Source organism: Prionailurus bengalensis, chromosome D1 (genome assembly GCF_016509475.1).
Source record: "Prionailurus bengalensis isolate Pbe53 chromosome D1, Fcat_Pben_1.1_paternal_pri, whole genome shotgun sequence".
NCBI classification, from domain to species: domain Eukaryota; kingdom Metazoa; phylum Chordata; class Mammalia; order Carnivora; family Felidae; genus Prionailurus; species Prionailurus bengalensis.
This window is the reverse complement of record NC_057346.1, coordinates 75093889-75118122: the sequence shown is the minus strand read 5'-3', so window position 1 is coordinate 75118122 and position 24234 is coordinate 75093889. Positions and strand designations below refer to the sequence as shown.

The 24234-nt window shown below is 55.9% G+C and overlaps 1 protein-coding gene across 2 annotated transcripts in view; it reads left to right on the top strand.

Moving 5' to 3' along the window:
* PTPN5 (protein tyrosine phosphatase non-receptor type 5) overlaps positions 1-22538 on the top strand; it is a 55695-nt gene extending 33157 nt beyond the window's left edge. The window contains exons 4-15 of one of the 2 annotated variants that reach the window (XM_043580780.1): positions 8373-8566; positions 9128-9235; positions 9483-9560; positions 10044-10285; positions 11472-11661; positions 13990-14074; positions 17750-17829; positions 18014-18151; positions 18643-18753; positions 20587-20747; positions 20839-20952; positions 21379-22538. In XM_043580780.1, the coding sequence (XP_043436715.1) occupies positions 8373-8566; positions 9128-9235; positions 9483-9560; positions 10044-10285; positions 11472-11661; positions 13990-14074; positions 17750-17829; positions 18014-18151; positions 18643-18753; positions 20587-20747; positions 20839-20952; positions 21379-21472 (1595 nt within the window). In that variant the 3' untranslated portion in view covers positions 21473-22538. The remainder of the gene's footprint in view (positions 1-8372; positions 8567-9127; positions 9236-9482; positions 9561-10043; positions 10286-11471; positions 11662-13989; positions 14075-17749; positions 17830-18013; positions 18152-18642; positions 18754-20586; positions 20748-20838; positions 20953-21378) is intronic. The other variant, XM_043580781.1, reaches the window with a different exon arrangement.
* The last annotated feature ends 1696 nt before the right edge of the window (positions 22539-24234 follow it).

The following is a 24234-nucleotide window of genomic DNA, read 5'->3' as shown; positions in this document are numbered from 1 at the left end:
CCTTAACACGCGCACTCCCCTAGCACAGTCTCTCAGGTGTCCGCAGACAGCACCCCTGCCCACCCCCACCCCCGCCTCCCCTGCTCCGAACTGAACATGGAGGGAGGGAGACCTGAGTTCCCAGACATCTGCCCCTCATCTACATACCCATCCTGCTTTTCTCTGCCCACCCCGCCCTTAGAGCCCTTCCCACTCCCGACCCTGCCCCCATGCTGGGGTGTGATGGTGCTAATCTCCCCTCCGTCCTGGGGTGGTCCCTGTCCCTTCTATCCTAGAATGGGCTGGAGCTCTTTCCCAGGCTGACTTCCCCTGACAGGCAGGAGGAAGAAACAGTGGAGGCCCAGGCAGAGGGTGGGCAACATGGGGTCTGGTCAGGAAGACAGATGTTGAAACACAGCTGCCTGGGTCTGAGGCCTGGCTCTGCTCTTCACCAGCTGTGATGGCCTTGGGCAAGTCACTTGGCCTCCTGAACTCCTGGTGTCCTGTCTGTGAAAGAGGACAGTCCTCTCACCTATCTCATATGCTGGTCATAAGGCCTGAACGGGTTGGTATTTGTAAAGCAGTCGGGGGGTGCTAGACGCTGTGCTTTGCTAGGCTGGTTAAGAGGAAGGACAAAATCGGGGTGCCTGGGTGGCTCAGTCGGTTAAGCGTCCGACTTCAGCCAGGTCACGATCTCGCGGTCCGTGAGTTCGAGCCCCGCGTCGGGCTCTGGGCTGATGGCTCAGAGCCTGGAGCCTGTTTCCGATTCTGTGTCTCCCTCTCTCTCTGCCCCTCCCCCGTTCATGCTCTGTCTCTCTCTGTCTCAAAAATAAATAAACGTGGGGCGCCTGGGTGGCGCAGTCGGTTAAGCGTCCGACTTCAGCCAGGTCACGATCTCGCGGTCCGTGAGTTCGAGCCCCGCGTCAGGCTCTGGGCTGATGGTTCAGAGCCTAGAGCCTGCTTCCGATTCTGTGTCTCCCTCTCTCTCTGACCCTCCCCCGTTCATGCTTTGTCTCTTGTCTCAAAAATAAATAAATATTAAAAAAAAAAAAAAAAGAGGAAGGACAAAATTGAATTCTGTGGCTTGGAGGAAGCAGAGCTTGTATAGCCCAAACCTCACACCCATAGGCTTGCACTTTGTATTGATCTGAGAACCAGGGTCCCTAGCTTGAAGCAAGTCACTGAGGAAAGTTCTGGAGAATTCGGCATCAGACAGGAAGGAGAATAGTATAGCTGTCCACCCCCTCCTTTGTGGTACAGATTTCTCACCTTGCTTGAGGTGAGTTCTCAGAACGTCAGCTTTAAAACCAAAGTCTCATAGGGGCGCCTGGGTGGCGCAGTCGGTTAAGCGTCCGACTTCAGCCAGGTCATGATCTCGCACTCCGTGAGTTCGAGCCCCGCGTCAGGCTCTGGGCTGATGGCTTGGAGCCTGGAGCCTGTTTCCGATTCTGTGTCTCCCTCTCTCTCTGCCCCTCCCCCGTTCATGCTCTGTCTCTCTCTGTCCCAAAAATAAATAAACGTTGAAAAAAAAAATTAAAAAAAAAAAAAACCAAAGTCCCATACATAGGGTAGTTTGATTATCAAACTCTAGGGGGCCTAAGGTGCGGTACCCTCTTGCTGCATTGGCCTGTGTGCTGAAGGTCAAGGTGGATAGTTTCTTTTCAGCATTCAAATTTTCCGGAGCACCTAATGCATCTTAATGCATTCACCGTCTCATTCTCAAGTTTCTCTCTCTCTCTCTCTCTCTCTCTCTCTCTCTCTCTCTCTCTTTCTCCCCCCACAAGGCCTCAGGGTAGCTACTTTTTTTTTTTCACATGACTGCTGAAGGTTTCCAGAGCAAGCGTCCAGAGAGAAGCAGCAGAAGCTGCGAGAACTTTTCTAACCTAGCCGCAACGGCCACTCATCACCTACTGCCACATTCACATTCCCATCTTCAAGGCACTCATCTAGTTCAGGGGGAAGGGACACAGACTCCACTCCCATCGATGGGAAGAATGTTGAGGAACTCGCAGACCCATTTGAAAACCACCACAGGAATCAAGTTACACGGAGGTTAAATGGCCTGCCTAAGTCACGTAGCTGATGACTGGTGAGCACCCATGTCCTATTCCAGAATCTTCTTAGGCCAAAATTGGTTTCCTTTTCCCAAGCCATCCTGCTTGCACTGCTGGGGAATGCAGCAGTGAACAAGACTCGGCCTTACCCTCGGCCAGCTTCCCATCTGGAGTACTTAACTCACTGCCAGCCCCAGTTCTTGTCATCTCACTACCTCCTTCTAAGGGTATGTCTGCCTTCTTGCTCGCTGATCAGCAGGACTCGTGCGGTAGACGTGTTGTAGGGAGCCAGTGCAGACTTCCAGGACCCCACACCCACCATCAGTCTGCCTTTGCCCAGAGAGGCTAGATTTTTTTTTTTTTTTTTCTTTTTTGCCGGGGCTCTTCTCATGCCCAGGAGTCCTGCTGGTCAGTGGTAGGATTGAGACATAAAACAGCCTCAAGAGCCTAGGACAGGTGCTTGGTGAATGTCACATGAAAATGTTGTGTTGGGGAATCTTCTCACCCTCCACCACATCCCCTCTGACTCCTAATTTGCCTTTCACACCCACCCACCCCCAAAAGGCAGAAAACGGAGACCACCACTCTAGCCTCTCCCAGGGGGGACAGAGTCCATGGCAGTGCCCATGCCTTTTGAGGCCAGGTTGTCCCTCTCCCAGCCCAGGACGTCGCTGAGGAGTGTGATAGTTGTGGTGGCAGAAATACCTGATTGGGGCTCTTCCTTCTAGACTCTTCCACCCCTTCTCTGTTCCCCTGGCAGCACCTACCTCCCTTGGTTCTACATTCAGGGCTTCCCCAAACAAAACCTCAAAATAGGCCTGAGTGGCCTGCCATGCCTCATCCTCTCGTGGTTTCCAGATCTTTCTGGGAAATAGCAGAAAGGTCATGGGTCGCGGAGGTCCACAGACCTGAGTTCAAACCCCAGTTCTGCCACTTCCTGGCCCTGAGTGAGCCACTCTCCTTCTCCGTCCTGAGCTTCCCTGTCTGAAACTAGCAGACGAGACCAGATGCCCCTTGGGGGCTGTCAGACTCTGACTGTCAGCAATTCCAAGAGCCTGGTCGGGACTGAGCGTGATGTTCTGTTGGTCAGGGCCCCCTGTGAGTATGTGGGCATGGCTGAGAAGTCACTCGTGGCCATGTTTGGGGAAGGAAGAAAAGCTGAATGGGACAGAACCTCCTTCGTCATGTAAACAGGAACAGGCTGAGCCAGCCTCCTGTTCCAGTTCCGGTGGGCTGGCAGCCGGAGCGCTCGAAGGATGAGTCACTGACAGCAGCAGCCTCGGGTTCTGGAGCTCAGGCGGCGCCAGCCCCAGGGCACATGGTAGCTGCAGAGTTGAATGGTGGGATTCAGGTGCTAGGTGACAGGAGAGCGATCAGAGGGCTTCCATAAGCCCGGGGTAAAATCCGAAGGCTGTTTGCTTTCAAGCCTTACCCAGGGGCCCCAGAGCTTTGGCCAGGGATACTGAGCACCTGCCTTCCCGTGCTTCTTCCCTCCATACCGTGTGGCCCTTGAGGATCCGTCAGGGGGGCTTGGGCACAAATGCTGCACCCCACCCCCTCCCCCATGCAGCTGGTTAGGGTTCAGGATTTTCCCCAGATGCAGGGACTCCCTCCCAGGCTCTCACCGCCTCTCTCTCCTTTGCTGCAGTGACCCTTCCTGATAAGCAGTGTGGCAAAACGGAAGGCTCGGTCTGTGTCAGAAGGCCCTGGGTTGGAATCTCGGGTCTTCACTGACTTGGGCGAGCCATTTGACCTCTGTAAGCCTCGATTTCCATGCCTGGAAAATCCCCTTCACCCTGCGCAAGAGGCAAGCCCGTGAGGAGCCCGATGTTAAATCACTGTCAGCAAGCTGCCTCTGAGTCAGGGTTTCATGCGTGGCAGAGCAGCTACCTCGCTGTGAACTATTGGAAAGCCAGCCCTTGACACAAGCGGCCGCCTCTCACCGACAAAACGGGGCCGATGATGAGAATGTCTACCTCACGGGGCTGCCGAGGGAAGCAAGCCTGCCTGGTGAGGTGACGGTGTCGCGCCCAGAGCGGGCTAGTGACTGGAAGGTGGGCAGGGCAAGAACAAGAGTGACCTCATCTCTAGGAGAGGGACCAGGAGCCGAAAAGACAAATGGGGCCAGGACCACGGTGGTCCTTGTTGGCCGGCGACTGCTTTTCGTTCACTGTTGTGTCCCCCGGAGCCTGGCCCGGGGTTTGGCAAAGTATGCAGTTGGTGCTCAATAAGTGTGTGTGTTGGACTCATGGCTGAATGAACAGAGACTAAAAGAGAGATGAGTTCCCAGACCTGTTCTCCACCAAATTTTCCACTACCTTCTATCACAGACCTCTACTCCAACCCCGAGATCAGAGGTTCTTTACGTGAAGTCTGTGGATCCTCTCCAAAATTATATGCAGAGTATTCTGTGTGATTGGAAATGTACCTTCCTGGGGCGCCTGGGTGGCTCAGTTAAGCATCCGACTCTTGATTTCAGCTCAGGTCACTTCATGGGATCGAGCCCCACTCGAGTCTAAGCCTGCTTGCAATTCTCTCTCTACGTGCCTCCCCCACTCTCGTTCTCTCTCTCTCTCTCTCTCTCTCTCTCTCTCTCTCTGTCTCAAAATAAACTTAAAAAACTGTATCTTCCTGAATTAAACATCCGCTTTCTGCCCAGAAAAACTTCTCAGTAAACTCTGCTCTGAAAGGTGAACGTCTCCCAGGTGCTGAGTGAATACCCATCAGTTGGATTCATCTGGCCCCCAGGACTGCCAGGTGCTCTCTGGATCTCAAAACAAAACAAAACAAAATAAAAACCAGCCTCCCTTTTTCTCTTTGAGATGTGCATAGAGGGCCCAACCAGCCTGCAATTTTTTTTTAATGCTCCCCCCCCTCCCCCCGCAAGGTGCAAGGCAGTTAACCTGCCATCTTTCGTATGGAAAAGTGATGATCACGCGTCATCAGGGGGTTTGTCTTCTGAGTGCCTCTTACATGCTGGGTGGGTCACAGAGCTGTGTATATACTCTCTCACTCTCTTGTATCCCACCTTGTGCATTTAGGTGTGACAGTCAGGGCCCACAACCTAGGAGTATTAACGAGGCCTCGTGGTATCTGAACTCAGAGCAGTGATCTCTTTTTTAAAATGTCTCTTTCTCTATAAAAACATACACGTATCTGTGTACATGTATGTTTGTGTATGTATGTGCATATATGTAGCTACATATCATTGCATGTATCTATTGGAAGAAATTTGTAATACGTAAACAATGAAAAAAATCACCTTGTCACCTCCCCCTTCCAAAGGACTGTTGTTAACACCTGGCTTCGGTTGGTCCCACTTACCACGTACATTTATTGAGCACTTACTGTGTGCCAGGGGTTTGCTGGGCCGCATGCTCCCCGAGCACTGTCACATGTTAACGTCTCATCTTACGGTGGGTATTTGCCACCTTCTCACACGCGCATTTATACTTGCTTAATTTTTAAGGCCAAGGAGATCATACTGTTTTGTCACCTTGCCTTTCTCCATGCCATCGAAATTTCTTTCCGTGATATTAAATATTCATTTACAGGATCTTTTGTAACAGCAGCATGTTTTATTGCAGGCGGGTTCCGTGCTTCCCAGACTGGGGTGCGTGTACCCCTGAGGGCAGAGCCACAGGATAAATTGTAGCACATTTTCCTGAAGGAGAAATTTGATTCGAAACTTTGGGAGGGGAAAAAGCCCATTATTTTAATATCAAAAAAAGTACAGATATACCCTAGTATAGAACACAGAGCACCCATGAATTTTAAAACAGCAAAAGCCCAACGTTGCGTGTTCCTCTTATTCCGCAAAGACCCATGGCCCCTCTCTGAGGATGGCAGAAACACCTGAGAAGCACCAAGTTCTAGGTCGAGCGCCTCTTTTTTGCAGAGAAGCAAACTGAGACACAGGGAGAAGAAGGGACTGCCCGAGGTCCACGGAGTGTGACTGCAGAGCCTAGCCAGGTGACCCCGTACCCCTCCCACCCTTCCATATGGGGCATCACACTTCGACTGCATTTTCTGAGGGTGTGAAGGGAGACCTTGCCACTTGAGTCATCCAGCCTCTGCTTCTCAACAGAGGAAACTCTCGGCTTCCTGCATGATCCATCTCTTAGCGGCGGCTTTTCCTTTTTCACCTTGCTGGTCAGGATCTGAGCTGTCTGCCCATGTAGGTGGCCTCCATGGGCAAAAGTGGATAACCTTCAAAAGTGACTCCACCAGCACTTTGATCTAACACGAAATGCACTGGATGAGAGGCACGTATCCACTGGTCTGTTTCACCCATGAGACTGGGAGCCTGGGCGACGGCAGGGGTTATGTGCTAACATTGTTACCATCATCTGACATTTATTGAACGCTGGCTGGACGCCAGGTGCCATGCGGAGTGTTTCGTTTATAGTATTGACTCTCTTCATCATAGCTTTCCAAAGAAATACGTGGTTATCCCCATTTATCTGGTAAGAAAACTGAGTGGAAACTTAGCACTTGCCTACCATCATTCGCTCATTTGGTAAATATTTATTACAGACTTACATGCCAGGGCTTTGCTAGATGCTGTGGGCAGTCGTGATGAACAAAACCGACACCACTCCCACCCTCATGGAACTTACAGACAAGTGGGAGAGAGGATATTCAACAAATAATTTTACAAACCAAGGCCGGTGCCGTGTAGCCCGGAGCCCGTCTATATGCCTCAGCTTGAACCCACCTCAGCCACTTATTAGCTAAGTGACCTGGGGAGAGTCTTGGACCCTCTCTGGACCTCCTCTTCCTCGTCTATAAAACGAGGACAGCTGGCATACTGACTTCATACGAGTGCTGTGCAGAGTGAACGAATCCACATGTCTAAAGCACCCACAGCGGGGCCTTGCACATTCCACATGTGTCCTTGCTGGTGGTGGTTATGGAGAGGCACGTGGTGCTAGGTAAATGTGACAGAGGAGGACCTACTGTGGGTGACATCTGATTGAGTTCTATAAGGTGAATAGGAGTTAACTTGGCAGCGTGTGGGGAGTGGGCAGGGGAGGGAAGCAGGATGCTGGAGGGATGTTCCGGGCAGAGGGAATAGCTTTGGCAAGGCACAGGGGGAGGCGTGGGGAGCGGGGCAGGTAGGTGAGCTCACCTGAGGCACTGCAAGGAGTGTGGCTGGAACACATACGTGGGGGGCCATACCAGGTCAGCATCTAGGAGGAGGGGCCTGTGATAGACACAAATACAGCCGCCACCAGGACCTGGGCCCTTGGCACCACACCGTCGATCCGGGCCATGGAAGACGCTCAGGACGTGTCCAGTGAGCGAGCGAGCACACGGCCAGAAAAACCGTTGGCCTCACGTGATCTTGGCTGTGGGTGTTCTATTCATCACCCGACTAGAAAAGGGGTCCATCGTCCTATTGACGCAGGGCTGTATGGGCAGCCCCATCCCCACCGCCAAGCTGTCACACACCCACTTTGCTAGTCCCTCTCCTCTTGGCAGTAGATTAAACCAGGTGGGTTCAAAGGAGGGCGTCCAACATCTGGGACTCCCTAACGTGGGTGCTGACAGAATCCCAAACTTCAGCTGGCGCCTCAGACGTAAGCCAGTGGTGATCACACGTTCATAGTAGCGGAGCCCCGTGTCGAAATTATCTGAGAGGAAACACCAGGGCTCCCTAAAGCAGGAGGAAATCCAAGGGTTGAGCTGAACCTCCATCTCCCGGGTGTGGAAACAGAGCCCAGAGAGGGGGGTGACTCTCCAAGGGTCACACAGCCAGGCACAGACCCAGGACTGAACCTTTGATACCAATTCTGCTACACCAAGATTTTCCTCCACACCCCACGGTGTGGCCTTGAGGTGGCGAAGGGCCGCGTGGCTGTGATCTTGCCCGGGGTCCAGCCTCCAGCCTCAGCCAGGGGGCACAGACCACAAAAGACGCGAATCCGGAGGGCGGGCGTGGGAGGGCTGTTCAGGGTCACGGCCTGGTTACGCCGTGTCTTTTTTTTCCTCTCTCTCTCTCTCTTTTAATTGAGTGTGAGGTGGTTGTTTTTTGTTTCCTTAAGAAATGGAAAAGAACGGAGCTGCGTAAACACGGCGATGCTAACTCCCTGAAAAACCTCCTGCCATTTTAACTCTGTTACTGGAGAAATAAAAGAGAAATAATTTGTCCACCCACACTTAGCTCTTTCTGACGAAGGTAGGTGAATATTGCTTTGCTAATCGAGGGTGACGGCTGGAAGTGGAGCCACGCTGACTGATCCCAGATTGAGCGGAAGCCACAGCAACCCCAGAAGGAGCGGCCCGCCGTGGGTCGGCAGGACCCGAGTCACCGGGCGCGTGTCCCGCCTTCCACAGGTCTCCCCCAGCCGGTAGTGATGGAGGCGCTGGACCAGGCCGAAGGGCTCGCGGACTCTCCGAGAGAAATGCCACCGCCCCCACCGCCTTCACAGCCCTCAGAGCCAGCTCAGAAGCCACCACCTCGAGGCGTCGGGAGCCACTCCCTCCCTGTCAGGAACAGCCTGTGCCTGTTGGCCGCCTCCCAGTTCCTGGTAAGGATATCACAGGCCTTACAAGGGCCTGACTGAGGGCAGGTGGAGGGACGGCCCCCCGCGTCCTCCCCAGGATGGCCACCTGGGGATCGTGGGAGGTGAGGGGCCTTCTCGGTGTCCCGCAGTGACTCCAAGCCCTCGGGCTGCTGTGTACAGGAGGCTGGAGGTCTCAGCGACAGCCTCAGCAGCTAAGACCCTCACAGCCTGCCTTCCCTAACCCGAGAAGCAGGACTTGAGGCCTCCCCAGCAGCCAGGCCTGCAGGGGTCTCTCTGAGAATTTCCCGTCTATGGAGATACATCTCTGGGAAACTTTTCTTTTTACGTGGGTACCTGGTGGGGGTCCCTTCTGGGAAGGGTTTTATCTTGGCTCCCTCCAGTCAGCTTTTCTCCAGGGAGAGTCCTGAGGCCTGCCCTGCGCACACAGTACCTGGGCTCTTCCCTGAGCTCTGCAGTCTGGACCTTGGGGGGGCCAGGTTGAGGCTGCAGGTGAGCTCTGCAGGGGGACTATGGGGGCCGGGAGCCCAGGGTCCAAACTCAGTCCGCTCCCCCTGGCTGCCCCAGCTTGCCTGCGGGGTGCTCTGGCTCAGCGGCTATGGCCCCATCTGGTCGCAGAATGCCACAGACCTCATCTCCTCCTTGCTCACACTCCCGGAACAGCTGGGACCCATGGTGAGTAAGCTCCAGGGAGCTCCAAGGTAGGAGGGAGCGACTGGGGACCTCCAGCCCCACCAACCCCTGGATGGGGCTTCTCCGAGTTCAGAAGATACTTCCATGCCCCTGAAACCCATCTCCCTGCTCCCCACCCAGACCTGGTCAGCAGCTTTCAGAGCCTCAGTTCTGTCGCTGCCGGAATGAATGAGAACTTGGCCCCCCGCCACCACCACCCTGTGGTGACTGTCTGTCTCATGTTCCCCAGGCCTGGCTGGGCATTGGGACCTGGGAAGTCCCCAATCTGCTGCTGGTTACTCTGTCTGTGATCCTCATTACCACCCTGGTAAGGTACCTCCTGGCCTGACCTCCGTGCACCCCTCCTCTGACCCTGAGGCCCAGTCCCCCCCGGCTCCCACTTGATTTCCGAGCTAGATGTTTCAGGTCGGGGCAAGGGCAGGGTATCTGTGCCCTTCCACTGGTGAGCCCAGCCTGGGTTGAGGGACACCTTCTTCTTGAAGATGGGTTTGTGATGTTCTAAGCTGAGGGAAGGACTAAAGCCAGAGAAGACTGGTGTAGGAGCCCCACACCCCACCGAGAAGACCTCAGTCCACAAGAGACTGAGGGTTGGGGGAGGGTGGGGGCAGGGAGTCGGGTGGGGACTGGAAACTCCCATCTAGGTGAAGGTCGGTGCTATGCAGACGGCTCCCAGGAGAGCAGGGCTGCTCTAGACTCATTGAGGGCAGGGGACTCCATCTCACGGACACCCCGTCACTCAGGGGCCAGCTGACACGGCCCCAGGTCCACGATGCTGTGTCTTCCCAACTAGGTGTGGCACCTCCTGAGGGCTCCCCCAGAGCCACCCGCCCCACCGCGCCCTGAGGATAGACGCCAGTCCGTGAGCCGCCAGCCTTCCTTCACCTACTCCGAGTGGATGGAAGAGAAGGTCGAGGATGACTTCCTAGACCTGGACCCTGTCCCTGAGACTCCTGTGTTTGACTTCGTGATGGACATCAAGCCGGAGGCTGACCCGGCCTCACTCACCGTCAAGTCCATGGGTCTACAGGAAAGGTGGGAGGGGTGGAGAAGGGGTGGGCTCTATGGGCTTTTGAGCTCTCGGCTCCCCATCAGAAGGGCAGACGCCTGACTCTGACTCCCAGGGCCCAGGATAGAGCTGGCCTCTTAGTTTAGCCAGTGTAGACACGTGCTTGTCAGGTCTGATTCCTATAGATCAGAGTGCCCCAAGGTAAATGCTGAGAAGTGCTGTTAGTGCACACGAGCGCATAGGCATATACAGGTGTATGTGTGTGCACGCTCACACATAACACTGCCGTGCTCAAGTAAGTTCGGGTGGGTTCCCTTATTACAGGACTTGTCAGGGCCTGTAACACGCTTGCGTTCATTGTAAATCAGCAAGCGGGTAGCGTGTGGCATTCCTCAAAGTCTGCTGACCACTCTGCTTTTATAGAATGTCCCGGAGTATTCCCCAGAACATACTTTGGGAGGTGTCAGCACCTTCTCAGAGCCTCGTTGGGTAAGCTGGATCACACCAGGTTTGAGTTCTCCACATGATATCTTGGAAGAAGCCCTGGACGAGGAGTCAGAAAACCTAGCTTTTAGTTTCGGCTCTGCGATTCCCTTACTGTGTGAGCTTGGGCAGTTCTTGTCCCCTCTCTGGGACTCGCTTTCCCTTTCTATGTGGTCAGCACCCTTCGACTGTTCTGTTGACGCTTTAGACACCGAATGGGGTAGAGCCTGTCCAGTGCAGACAGTTTTGCTGCTGCTATGCAGCCCCGGGACTCCGTCTTCCCCTGACAGCCAAGGGGCCTGGCCTCTCCTGGATGAGATTTCCATGACTCATGGCCAGCGTCAGCCAGGACTGGCGGGACCGAGGCCATGATGCGGAGGGTAGAGCGTCGCTTCCCTGCTCTAGGCAGGTGCCCTCTCTCATGAGCTTCCTGGAGCCATAGGGCTGGGCACTGCCTCTGGGCAGTGACAGAAGAGAGTCCGGGGACGGCTGTATTGAGGCCGCCTTGGATGGAACCTCTGGAAAGGGGCCCCAAGCCCCCCACCTCAGTTAGCATCTCCATTGCAGGAGGCAGGAGACGGGGAATCAGGCCTAAGCCCCGGAGCTGAGACTCATGCTGTTCCCGTCAGGGGCGCTGTCACCCTCCCACTCCTCCCGCTGCCACCCTTGATCTCTCCCTCCCCACTTCCCCACCCCTGAGGCTCACTCCCCCTTTCCCGGTCCTTCCAGGAGGGGCTCCAATGTCTCCCTGACCCTGGACATGTGCACACCAGGCTGCAGTGAGGAGGGCTTCGGCTATCTCATGTCCCCACGTGAGGAGTCAGCCCGCGAGTACCTGCTCAGCGCCTCCCGTGTCCTGCAGGCCAAGGAGCTTCACGAGAAGGCCCTGGACCCCTTCCTGCTGCAGGCAGAATTCTTTGTGAGTCCTCCCGTGCCAGTCACGCCACTCTGGGTAGACCTTTCTGCTCACACCGATCACGCACCTAGCAAGGCAGTGGTGGGGGTGCCCAGAACCCAGCATCTGATGGGTTTGTTATTTCCTTATCAGCTCTCCCACCATCTTGGGCGAGCTGCTTCCCCTCTGAGCCTCCGTTTCCTCACCTGGAAAATGGGGGTAGAAATCATAGGAATGTTGCAAGGGATGAAAGACATGGCTAATGTGTGCAGAGGGCTCCGCTGGGTGACTGGTGCTCGGTGGCGTCCCCAAGTCCTCACTGCCCACTGCGGTGCTTTGAAAGTCAAAGAATGCCTTCCTTCTGACTTCCTGTTTTCCCTCCCTTCGCCCGGCTGACATCACCAAGCGTCGTTCATCCTCTGACATCCCTCCAGTCACTCCGTCCCCCTCTAGACCCTTTGCAGCAGCCTGGTCCAGCTGCCTCCTGTGGGATTTTGAGGGGCCCGATAAATGACATTTACCCGCTTTACCTGCCTGAGCCCCCAACCAGTCATCAGCTAAGACGTAATGACAGTGTCTCCTTTATTTTCGTTGATGAAGGCAAAGTGTGAAATGAGGCTTAGGTGCGTCGTAATAGTGAGCTTTCTAATACTGACCCCCAGAATTTGCAGATTTTCTACCCACCCCAGGTGGTGCACCCCACACCCCATGGGGGCCATCCCTATGTTTGTTTCTCTGCAGGAGGGTCCCCAAAGGAGGAGGAAGGAAGGGCTTGGGTCCAAAAGCTGATTTCTCACTCAAACCTACCCATCCGGTAACTCACCAGTATGGGCAGGAATAGGAAAGAGGCCTTGAGTATTCGGGGAAAGGCCAGAGGGATGGGGAAGCCATGAACCTCCCTCAGCTCCCCTTGCCCAGGCCACCTTGTCTCCTACCTGGACTGGATGGCCGTTTCCTCTGTGAAAACCCCAGTCACTCTCTGACCCACTGCTCCACATTCTCCAGGGCTGGGCATCGCCTGTCTTATCTGAGTTGGGCTAGCCCAGCCTCTTTGTTCAGCCCTATGCCCCCCACCCCTAGAGCGACTGTCCACTTCAAACTGGACCACCACCTCCCCCTACCCCCGGGCTTCTCCTCCCATGCCCACTGGATGCTTCCAGAAAGCCTTCCTTAACCACCCGAGCCTCAGTTCTGCTCTGTGTCCCCCATCATCACCTCCCCTTGAAGAAGGGGTTTGAATCCTCTCTGGTGTTTCCTGTTCAGTAGATTGTTGTTGATTTTTCCCAGAGAGAAAAGAACATGGCCTGCATGGGCACTTTTGGACACGTTGGTTTTGGTTTGGGTTGTTTTTTTGTTTTTTTCGATTCTCACAGTAACCCAAGAAAGTGAATCTTTCTCAATACTTAAAGCCCATACTTACTATGTCCAAAAACTGTGGACACTGTGAAACTACGTGTAGTCAGGCGCTGAGCAGCGGGGTCAGATGGAAGGGGGGGGGTGAAGAAGCCCGAGGCACTGGGGAGTCATCCCGGAGAACAGTGGGGAGGGGCCAAGAGGTGAACTTACAGCCTAGGAACTGTTTGGACAGGTGGAGAGGGGTGGGATCAGGGCTCCAGACTAGCAGAGTCAGAAGGCACGCTGGGAGCTCAGACCTGGAGCGGGATGGAGAGGGACGTATTTGCAGCACAGGAGAGACCTGCCTGTAACTAGAGAGCAGGTCACTGAGAACAACCCGCGGTAAACAAAGACCAGATGCAAGGCGACCTCACATGCCAGGTGGAGAAGTGTGAACTTGGGGCTCTCGACACAGAGCATGATTGGGAGGTGCAAACATATCCTTGGGAGCTCAGAAGGAGGCTCTTTTCCCGGGGAGAATCGGGGAAGGCTTCTTGGAGGAGATGGCATTTAAGGCAGACAGGACAGAGGATGGGGTGGATGTTGACCACAAAGAGTGAGGCACTGCCTGAGCTCCTGCGGTGGGGACGCCCTGGGTGGGAACCCGGATCCGTGAAGCCATTCAGGTTGGCTGCAGCGCAGGGAGTGTGATTGGCTAGGTCCCTGGTTCTCTCCTTGTTCTTTGTTCAGCAGCCATTAATTGAGTGTCTACTATGTGCCAGGTTGGCCCTTGATCGACTATAATGATAACATTTATTATTTACTCACTACGTGCCAGGTGCTATTCTGAATGCTTTTTATGTGCAGTGACTCATTTAATACTAAATGTTTACTGAATGAAGGCATGCACTCAAGCAAACGTCTGGACTAGAAGTTAGGGGCACACCGGTGCCTGGATTCCAACGTCTGTGAGAGCCAGCCCACAGCTGCTAACTCCCCCGTGTCCTCATCTTGCAGGAAATCCCCATGAACTTTGTGGATCCGAAGGAGTATGACATCCCTGGGCTGGTGCGGAAGAACCGGTACAAAACCATCCTTCCCAGTGAGTACTCGCTGCCCCAGAAGGTGAGGGCAGGCTCACCCTCACCTGGGGGCCCCTTGCCCTGAGCTAGGCCTTCAGGGTCACGAGAAGGAGGGAAGGAGGGCTCGGGGGTACCGAGTGCCGGGAAAGTCTCCCTGCTCAGGGCAGAGGTTAGTTCTTTCCTTCACCCTTGCCCTGGCTGTGCCTGGCTCTGGAAACCCAGAGAGAAAGAGTGAAGGTCGTAAGAGCTCCTAGACGGTGCGTGGTGACTGGAGAGTATTTTCACTCTCTTTTATCTCTTCAGAGTGGGCAGATTTTGAAGGGAGGAAATGAAGGCTCCGAGAGGTTGATTGGCTCACCCACAGTCACGCAGCCAGGAAGTTTCAAACTGGGCCTCCTTGACCCCGGAACTGGGCTCTTTGGTCTACCTTGAGTTGACTTTGTTCTGGTTGTGAGTCCTCTCACAGGAAGGGACGCCCCACAAGGGAATGAGCTGCCTGTCAGAGGGTGAGCTCCACGTCACTCAGGGTGTGCAAGTGAAGCTGCATGGTCAGTCCCCTGGCAGGTCTGAGAGGGACAGTTAGACCAGGCGACCGAATGTTCCTCTTTCAGCCTGGGGTGTCATTTTCGGATAACTTTCATCAAGCCCCTGTCTGCCTGTCACCCCTGCCAAGTTCAGGCCCCAGGCCCCAAGGCTGGCTTAGGGGGTGACGTGTTGGAAGTGAGTCCCCACCAACCTCCTCTGCTCGGTTGGTGGAGTAACGAGGCTTTAAAAAAGCAGTTTTCCCATCAGCATCTCCAACAACATGTAAGATGTCATGACTTATTTTTAACTTTTAAAATATCGACTTGTGGTTGCTATGGTTACACAGTCTCTAGGTAGTTCCGGTTAAACAAAGCACCATTTAAGGCCAGGACGCATTATTCAGGGCTGCTCACCTCGTCCCTCATCTTGCCACCCTCCAAGCAGGCAGCCCCGCGTGAAGGGAGGGGCTCGGGTACCCCAGAACCGGGGGCTTTGCTGGCCACTCGGAATGACCCCCAGGGGAGGCTGGGAGCCCGGCCATCGCTCCAGCGGTCCCCACTGGATTGCTGAGAGGCCCTGGGCCACTTCCACCATGCTCTGAGCCTGCACGCCCTGGAGTTCAACAGAGAATCCTCTGTGGCCAGCAAGAATTGACCCTGTGCCTCAGAGCCCGGGATCCGCGCGGGGGTGTGTGTGACAGAGGACACGTCAGGCTTGGCAGAGGCCCACCAGATCCAGGACACCCCGAGGCTTGTTCTCTCATTCGTTTGGCCCACATTTGCTGAGCCCCTACCCCAGGGGATGAGAATTCAGGCATGAATGAGACACAGGGAGTTCACAGTCTAATGGACGAAACAGATCCGTGGACAGTTACTAGGACAAAGTGACCGGTAACCCAGCTGGCAGCACTGAGGACAAGATACAGGGGAGCGCTTTCTGTCCGTTTGCCACTGTGTCCCAAGTACCAAAATAGTGCCTGACACACAGCAGACATTCTGCTCCTGTTTGAATGAGGGAGGGAGGGAGGGAGGGGTGGGAAGGATAGAAGGAAGGGAGGGAGGAAGGAAGGAAATCTTGTATCAGCTCTCCCTCGCCATCCTCACTGCCAAATGACTTTTTGGGGTTCAGGGCTTGTATGTTTCCCAATTCCAGGGGTGCCATTTACATGGACTGCACTGACATAATGCCCCTGGAGTTGGGCTGGGCAATAATCTCCCGGCTGGTCTCCCCTCCTGTCCATCATCTACCATTGTCCCCGAAATGGTGCAAAGCAGACATCCAGTCATGTCATTCTTCTCCTTTACCCTGTCATTGCCACCTTTATAATCCTCCGGTTCAGGTCCAGCCTTATAAGCATGGTTTATAAGACCCTTTGTCATTTGGTCCCTCACCACCTCGTGTCACCACCCCCCGCCTGGCCCCGTGCACTGGCATCAGACAGAATGGTGTTCCCTACCCCTGCTCCTACAGGGCCTTCAGACCCAGCCTGGGTGCTTCCAGACCACACGCTGCTTGTCTGCCTGCCTGGCACTTGGGGGCAGGGACCGTGTCTTCTTTGTTGGGGAGTCCCTATCCTCCAGCACAGTGCCAGGCGCGGAGGCAGTATTCAGTGGGATCAGTAAAACCATTCCCGTTCCCACGGTGGTTCTTTAATGCCAGAGGCCATGGTGGCTGGTCAAAGAGGGGTGTGCCCACTTCTAGCACCTAATCTGGGCAGGCAGGGAGGTGGCCCCTCAGCACTCCCCGCTCCTCTCTTCTGCTGGCCACCCAGAGTCTCCTTCATGGACCCTCCCTCCTCCACCCCTAACCTCTCTGTGCCCCTGTCCACAAGGGGACCCCACCCCCAGATCACCTGCCAGGACTTCATGGGAGGGAGAAGAACTCGCCTCCCCATAAAAGGTCCGGAGAACGGAGGCTTGTGAGGGTCACCTCCTGTTTCTCCTACCAGGTCTGGGATCCTCTCGACCTGTTAACCTACAGGGAAACTTGTAATAATGGCAGCGATCACAGCTACGTGCTGTGCGATACAGTGCGTGCTGGGCTAAGTTACTGGCCTGAGGACACCTGGATACCGTTCACTCCTTTTATTTTTACAAGACCAGCGGGGCCATGACGGAAGGGATGTCTCCGGTTCACAGACGCGGCACAGGGAAACTAAGGCAATCGTGCCCGTTGGCACTCGTAGCAAGTCACAGAGCCAGGACCTGAACCCCGCCCTCTGGCTCCCCTGTGCTGCCTCGGAGAGCCCCAGACTGTATGCCGGATGTGCCTGTAGTTCAGCCTGTAGTTTCTCGGGAGAGAAACCGAAGCCCGGAGAAGGGCTAAGACCAGTGAGCTGGTGACAGAGCCAGACCAGAGGCCAGGGCCCCGGGCCCCCAGCCAACTCCCTGCCCGCCTCACATGGCCTCCCCGTCCCAGTCCCAGCCTCTGCTGGCTGACAGAATAGTCAGTTCAGGGAGGCTGTAGCTGGAACAAAACAGATTCTACTCCAAGAAGAGGAGCAGGAGGTTGTGAGAATCTGCGGCTGTGGGATTTGACACGGGAATAGACTGGGAGAAAAAGGAAAAAGCCCTCCGTGCACACGTGCACCTGCTGCTAAGACCCTACCATTTCATCCATCCCTGGGCTCTCCCTCGGCTCTCTACCCCCAGATCTTAATAGCTCTTTATAAAGCACTTGACGGTTTACCTCGCACTTTCACAGCTGTTTTCTCGTTTAGCTTCCCAGTAACGCTGGGAAGTGGGCGTGTCTACCCCCCGTATTACAGATAGGAAAGTCGAGGCTTAGGAAGGACGTGTGCTTTTCAAGAGTGCACAGCACGTCAGTGACCGTGCGTACCCAAACTCTGCCACCCCTGCCGACCAGGATGTACACTGTAGGTAATTCCTTTTCTGCACTTAGCTCACTCCTCTCCAGAACATGACGCACAGTGGGCCCGGGGCAGGTTAAGGGACACAGGCAGGGGGCAGGCAATGATGCTATGGAGGTGGAGACCCAGGGTCACGGAGACGGGCCTGTGTTTTGCTAGTGGGTAGGCGAAGGAGGAACTTCAGGAGTCCCAGGAAAAATGTGGGTGCCCGGAAGCGGGCCAGATAAGGTGAGCCCTGCACTAGAGGGGTGCTGCTTCTGTCAAATATCAGCCTCACCTGTCTCCCTCCCCCCAACCCCAGACCCCCACAGCAGAGTATGTCTGACCTCGCCAGACCCCGATGACCCTCTGAGTTCCTACATCAACGCCAACTACATCCGGGTACGTAGCCTTATCCCAGCGACCTCTCCCTGAAAGGGAGGCCCAAGCCAACAGGATCTGACCTCCAGGCTTGCCCTTAAGCCAGCATGGCTCCTGCCAGCCCCCCGGGAAGGGCCTGAGTGTGGGGACTGGGCCCAGGGAGCGCTGCATCCGACCCTGATAGCCTGGACTTGGCTGGCCACAGGGCTACGGTGGGGAGGAGAAGGTGTACATTGCCACGCAGGGACCCATCGTCAGCACGGTCAGCGACTTCTGGCGCATGGTGTGGCAGGAGCAGACACCCATCATCGTCATGATCACCAACATCGAGGAGATGAATGAGGTAGGCGCCCCATGCCGCTGCCAGGCGTCTGCTGCTTTGTGCCCTCGGCTAAGCATCTTGTTTCCGTATGAATCCTTACAACAGTCTCGTGAGGGTGGTAGTGTTCACGCCACTGCCAAGGGGAGGAAATGGGAGGCTGAGCGAGGTTAAGTCCAGGCCCTGCCCTCTCCACCTGCCCGGCTTATGCTCTGATCGGGTCCTGCCTCCCTGCCCGCTGGGGCCCACTCCGACTACTTCTTTACCCACAGTAGCTCATTTAATCGAATCTCCACTAGAGTGCTTCAGAGTAGGCATCACTTCTGGTTTCCAGATGAGGAAACTGAGGCTCAAAAAAGGGAAGTAACGTACAGGTTATGAAACTGAGGTTTGAACTGCCGTCTAACTGCAAACCTGTTGTCCTTTTATGTCTTGCCCTGCTGGCCCTGGTGGGGCACTGGGGAAACCGGGTGGGGAACTGGGAGTGTATTGCAGCCTGGTCTGGGCCCCTGCAGAAGTGCACTGAGTATTGGCCGGAGGAGCAGGTGATGTACGACGGAGTGGAGATCACTGTGCAGAAAGTCATTCATACCGAGGATTACCGGCTGCGACTCATCTCCCTCAGGGTGAGGCCAGGGACTGGGCTGGGCCGGACTGGGCCGGACTGGGAGGATGGGGGACAGGACCATGACCGGGGGCTTCCACAGATAACGGGGTCTGTAGCTGAAATCTGGGCCTCTGTCGCTCTCAGGATGTACTAATAAACAGGGATGAGGGAGGGGTGAATGGACTTGGGGGCCAGAGGCAGGACCAGATATCAGTTGTATTTTATGCTCTTGGGCTCTCTCTCTGTCTACACTGTCATTCATGATGCCTTCCAACTCTGCTTCAGATACACTCAAGTCCAGAACTGCCTGGGTAAGAGATCTCCAAACAACCTCCAGTCCTTAGAATTGAAGGTCCGTTAGAACTTTGAGATCCTGTAGTATTCAATCTGTCCACCAGAGGGCAGACACTTCTTGCTGCGTTTGGGTTGCACAGGAAAGTCATGGTTACACAAAAAGGGAGAAAAAAAAAAAAAAGGAAGACATACAAAATATGAGCAATACAAAACAGCCCAAAAGAGTGGGGGGGAGGTATCCTCCCACCCTGAAGTGTTGCTTCTTCTGGGCTCAGCATAAGAGAGGAGATTGTTCCTCTGGAATCCTCTGGACTGGGTAGAGCCCAATGTAATAACCCCAAAGGCTGGGAGAGGTGAGCCAAGTACCAGGAAGCTTTCTGCTTCCCCAGAAAGAGAGGCTGAGGTGAGGTGAGGGCCGCCTCATTGTCACACTGCCGTGGGGAGTATTTACTTTTGTCCATGAGTCCATGAGTCTCTACAAGAAGCCTCCCTATGCCTGGTTCTGGGTGGGTACTGGGAACACAGACTGTCCAAAGCCTGGACTCTCTCCTAAAGGAGCACCCCTAATGGTAAGTACCAGGCTAGAGATTGGCAAGAACATAGAAGAAGGCCACTCCATTAGGGTGTTCAGGGAGGGCTTCCTGGAAGTGGTGGTGCTGAATGGAGTTGGCAGGATGAGTAGGAGTTGACTAGGGGCAAACAAGGGAGAAAACATTCCAGGCAGAGAAAAAAGTTAAAAAGAAAGGCACGGAAGATGGAATAGCTCTGTGTGTGTGTGTGTGTGTGTGTGTGTGTGTGTGTGCGCGCGCGCGCGCACACAGCAGAGGTTTTATGTACAAACCATCTGGAGTGCAGAAGCACTCCAGATTGAGTACTACCCGTGTTCAGGGGTAGGAGACGGGCCTGGAGGGCTAGGTCCTATACAGTGTGTCTCATTTGCCAGACTGAAGACTAAGGAGAGTGGGTTTTATTCGGAGAGCAACAAGGGCCGTTGGAGAGTTCTGAGCAGGAGAGCAGCGTGTCCAGATCTGTGCTGCACATGGACCACGTTTGGCCACTGTGGGGATAGAGCAGTCAGGGGGGAGGGAGAGACGGTGGAGACACGATAAAGGGCGAAGCGGAGGTGGAGCTGGTGGAGAGGCAAGAACACTGACAAGACTTGGGGGTGGTGGCAGGCGAAGCGTAGTGACGTGAGCGGGAGAGCCCCCAGGCTCTGGGTCATGAGACTGAGGGGTGACCCGGCTGTTTAAGATAAGGGAGCAGAGGACAGGAGCAGATTGGAGAGGGACTCCCTGCCTCTCTTGGAGGACCCTGGAGTTGTTGGGGCAGAACGGACCAGGGAGGACCAGTTGTCACTGAGCAGCTTCCACTACCAAGCTGGCTGTGGGTCTCTGATGCCACTGAGCAATACGAGCAGCACGGTGTAGGTGGCAGAGGCCGTGGGTCCCACGCCGGGGTCTCCCCACTGTGTTCTCGCTGCTCCCTTCCCAACTTTGGGCTGCATTGGGGACTCTAAGAGTTCACATGTATCTGGGGTGGGTCTCTGTCTCCTGGACAGAGCGGGACCGAAGAGCGAGGCCTGAAGCATTACTGGTTCACGTCCTGGCCCGACCAGAAGACCCCAGACCGGGCCCCCCCACTCCTGCACCTGGTGCGGGAGGTGGAGGAGGCCGCCCGGCAGGAGGGGCCCCGCTGCGCCCCCATCGTCGTCCACTGCAGGTGGGTCCTCCCAGCCACCCACCAGGGCAGCGCACCCTCCCTGCTCCCCACGCCGGTCCGTTCCTTACCCCAGCGTCCCCTCTGCCCTCAGTGCAGGGATTGGGAGGACGGGCTGCTTCATCGCCACCAGCATCTGCTGCCAGCAGCTGCGGCAGGAGGGAGTGGTGGACATCCTTAAGACCACGTGCCAGCTCCGTCAGGACAGGTCGGCCCGTGCACGGCGGGGAGGGGGGGCGGTGCATGGGGAGAGACTGAGGCACGCGTGGGGTGCGGGGCAGGAGGACCCATGGCACATGGACGTGCTGGCCGATGGGGAGTGGAGGACACAGATGGGGAGAGGAGCTGGATCCAGACAGCTGCTGGCCGGATGAGGAGGAGAAAGGAACCCAGCTGGGGAGGGGGGTCGAGGAGGGAGGGGTGGTGGGGCACGTCCTCTCTGTCCCTGCTGTGTGTGCCAGAGCTGGGCGGGACAGGAAGGAGCAGAGGGACGTGGCTGGCAAGGGTTGACCCCTCCGCGCTACACAAAGACCAGGCCTCTCGCGAATGATGGGCAGTCGTGGGTTTGGGGGCACCCTCCCGCAGCCCGTCGTCTCTCAACCATCCCGTCTCCGCTGTGCATCTCTGCCCGCAGGGGCGGCATGATCCAGACATGTGAGCAATACCAGTTTGTACACCATGTCATGAGCCTCTACGAGAAGCAGCTGTCACGCCAGTCCCCAGAGTGACTGCGCTCCTGCCCCGAGGTCCTCTGGGCACCGCCCAACCTGAGTCTGGGCCCTCCCCCCGGTTACATGCGGGGCCCTGCCTCGGGTCCCCGCCTGCCCCCCGTCCCTGCCCCTCCTGCTTCCTTCTCTCTAGTCTGTTCCTTCCTCCTCCCTCCTCCGGCAGCCTTGGCCTGGCCCCTGCTCCCCGACATAGCTCTTCCTACTGTACATACTGGGGACTGGGGCAGGGTGGGAGAGGGATGTGCCAGGCCAGGCCTGGGGCCCCGGGGCCTGACCCATGCCATGCAGACCTGGGGCCTCAGTTTTTAATGATAGTTCCATTGCTACTTGATCCAAAACGTTTCTGTGCCGCAAGCGTCCCGCTGTAGCGTGTCTGTCTGTCCGTCCATCTCTGCTGTCTGTACCGGACACTGTGTCTCCTCGGCCCGGGGAAAGGGGTGATGAGCTCCAGCCCCACAGTAGCCCAGGCAGAGGCGCCTGCCCTGGGCCCCCACCCCCACTTCCCACCTGGCAGATTGCATTTTGCCCCAGTTACTGAGCTCGGGATGGGGAGCACCTGAGGAATGGGCCGAGAGATCTCAGCTGGGTGAGAGGTCTCTGGGTTGGGGTGGGGGGAGTATCACAGCCAGGATGACCTCTTGGTGTCAGATGCCTTCAGGAGGCAGTGACCAGCCTGTGAGGCATTGAGGAAGCAGGGGACAGAGGGGGGCTGTGAACCCAGAGGACCTGAGCCCTGGTGGGGGGTGGGAGAAGAGGGAGCTCTAAGGGTGGGGTGGGGTCTGGGCCCCAGATCCGTGTGGAACACTTTTCTGTGTCACCGTGGGAAAGCCTTCCCAGAAGTCTCGCTGCGTGTAGCTCTGCGTGTGTTCCTGTGTCCATGCGTGTGTTGAGAGCCCGTCAGTCGGGCGTGCATGACTCTTGGCAACATGTGTTATCTTGGAGCCACGTGTTTTTATTGCTGACTTTAAATATTTATTCCACGGCAGACAGAGACATTTGGTGTCTTTTTATAATTTGCTCGTGGTCATTGAATAGAGCAATAAACGGAGCATTTTGAGCAAAACTAGCCTCCTGCGTCCGTATAATTGCCTCTCCCCTCCCTGCCTCCCTGTAATCCGGTCTTTGTGCATCCTCTACACACACACACACACACACATACACACACACACACTCAAGGTCCCTAGCGCCTGGTCTCTGTGCGCCCTCTATGCACACGCTCACACAACACACACACACACACACACACACACACACGCGCGCGCGCACACACACGCAGAGGCACACCCTCCAGCTCCCTAGTGCCCCCTGTGGAGATTGGAAGTATGGGCCAAATCCATTTGATTTTGGCAGGGTCTCCTGCACCCTCACCTCCAACCCATCCAGGAGGCCTGGACCATGAGGAGCCTCAAGGACAGGTATGGGAGGCTTCCAGAGAAGGCAAAGTGTCTGGAAGGCCACCAGCTCCGACAGATGGGCCAGAGAGGCCAAGGCTCGGGCAGGGAGACTTTCAGGTCACACCCAGGCTCCACCCTGTAGGCCAGCCCACTTATCCCATGAGCCCTACAGGTCCCAATAGCAGCTGCAACCTGGACGTTTCCCTTATAAGGCCTGGGCTGACAGTAGCCTCCCCCCCCAAAGCGCCCAGGGACTCTGCCCCAGGGCTCAGATCCTGAGCCACCGGGACACTCCTGCTCTATTCTTACCCCTGCCCTCAGGGATGCAGCAAAAGTAGCTGTGATGCTGCTGCTGGCAGGCGGGGGTCACTCCAGGGCATGGGAGGATCCAGGGCAGGGCTGCTGACCCACCAGTGAGTCCTTACAAAGCACCAGAACCTCATGTGTGTTGGTAGACTGTCCCAAGCGTGCAGACAATAAGGAAAGAACGGGGAGGGGCTTCGAACAGCTGGGATGCAGGTCCCAGAGCGGGGGATGGGCATGCTCTCCAGCCATCCTCCAACAGGAGGGTAGGCCCTCTTACCCTCTACCTGGATTAGAGAAGGATTGAGCTATAGGAGTGGGAAGGGGGAGGGGAGCTAACATGTCTATCTCCTCCTCCAGGGTGGCCCTGTGAGGCCACTTAAGCCGTGCAGGCACCACACATAGAGTCCGACATGAACGGTGCCCCCTGGATGTATGCGAAGTGGCAGACTTCCCTGACTCCGGCCCCACTGGACTGTGCACACATGTACATATGTGTATGTATGTGCGTGTGCGCACACACACACGCTACCCTGAGCCCCTCAGCTCAGCGAGGTCCCGCCCACCAGCAGTGAGAACCAAAACCTCTGGCGAAAGAGAACAGGAAAAGTAAGCCTGGACCACCACCCTCAGTCTCCTGCCCACACGCCTGGTCCCCAGCATTTCCTCCAGCCTTGGCTCCAGCCTTACTTCCCCCCTCCCCTCCCCCACCAGAGCAGCGTGCCAATCTAGCTGGGGCAGCTGTGGAGGCTCAGTAAGGGATCGCCCCCAAGGGGCCAGACATTTAAGGGACCGGTGACTCCACTGTTGGGACAAAAGAAGGAGACTTGCCCGCCTACAGCCCAGGCGTAGCTGCACCCCCAAAGCCCTGGACACAGCATTCAAGGGTTAGGAGGGACAGGTCACGCAAAGGTAAGGCTCCCCTCTTTCTTCAAGAAGGGTGCAGAACCTGCTACCTTCGGAGCCCAGAGCAGGACAGTGAGAGTAAGCTAACTCGTGTGAATTCGCTCCTTGGGGGTGGGGGGGTCCCAGGTAGAACCTACAGGTGGGTAATCGCACGAAGGA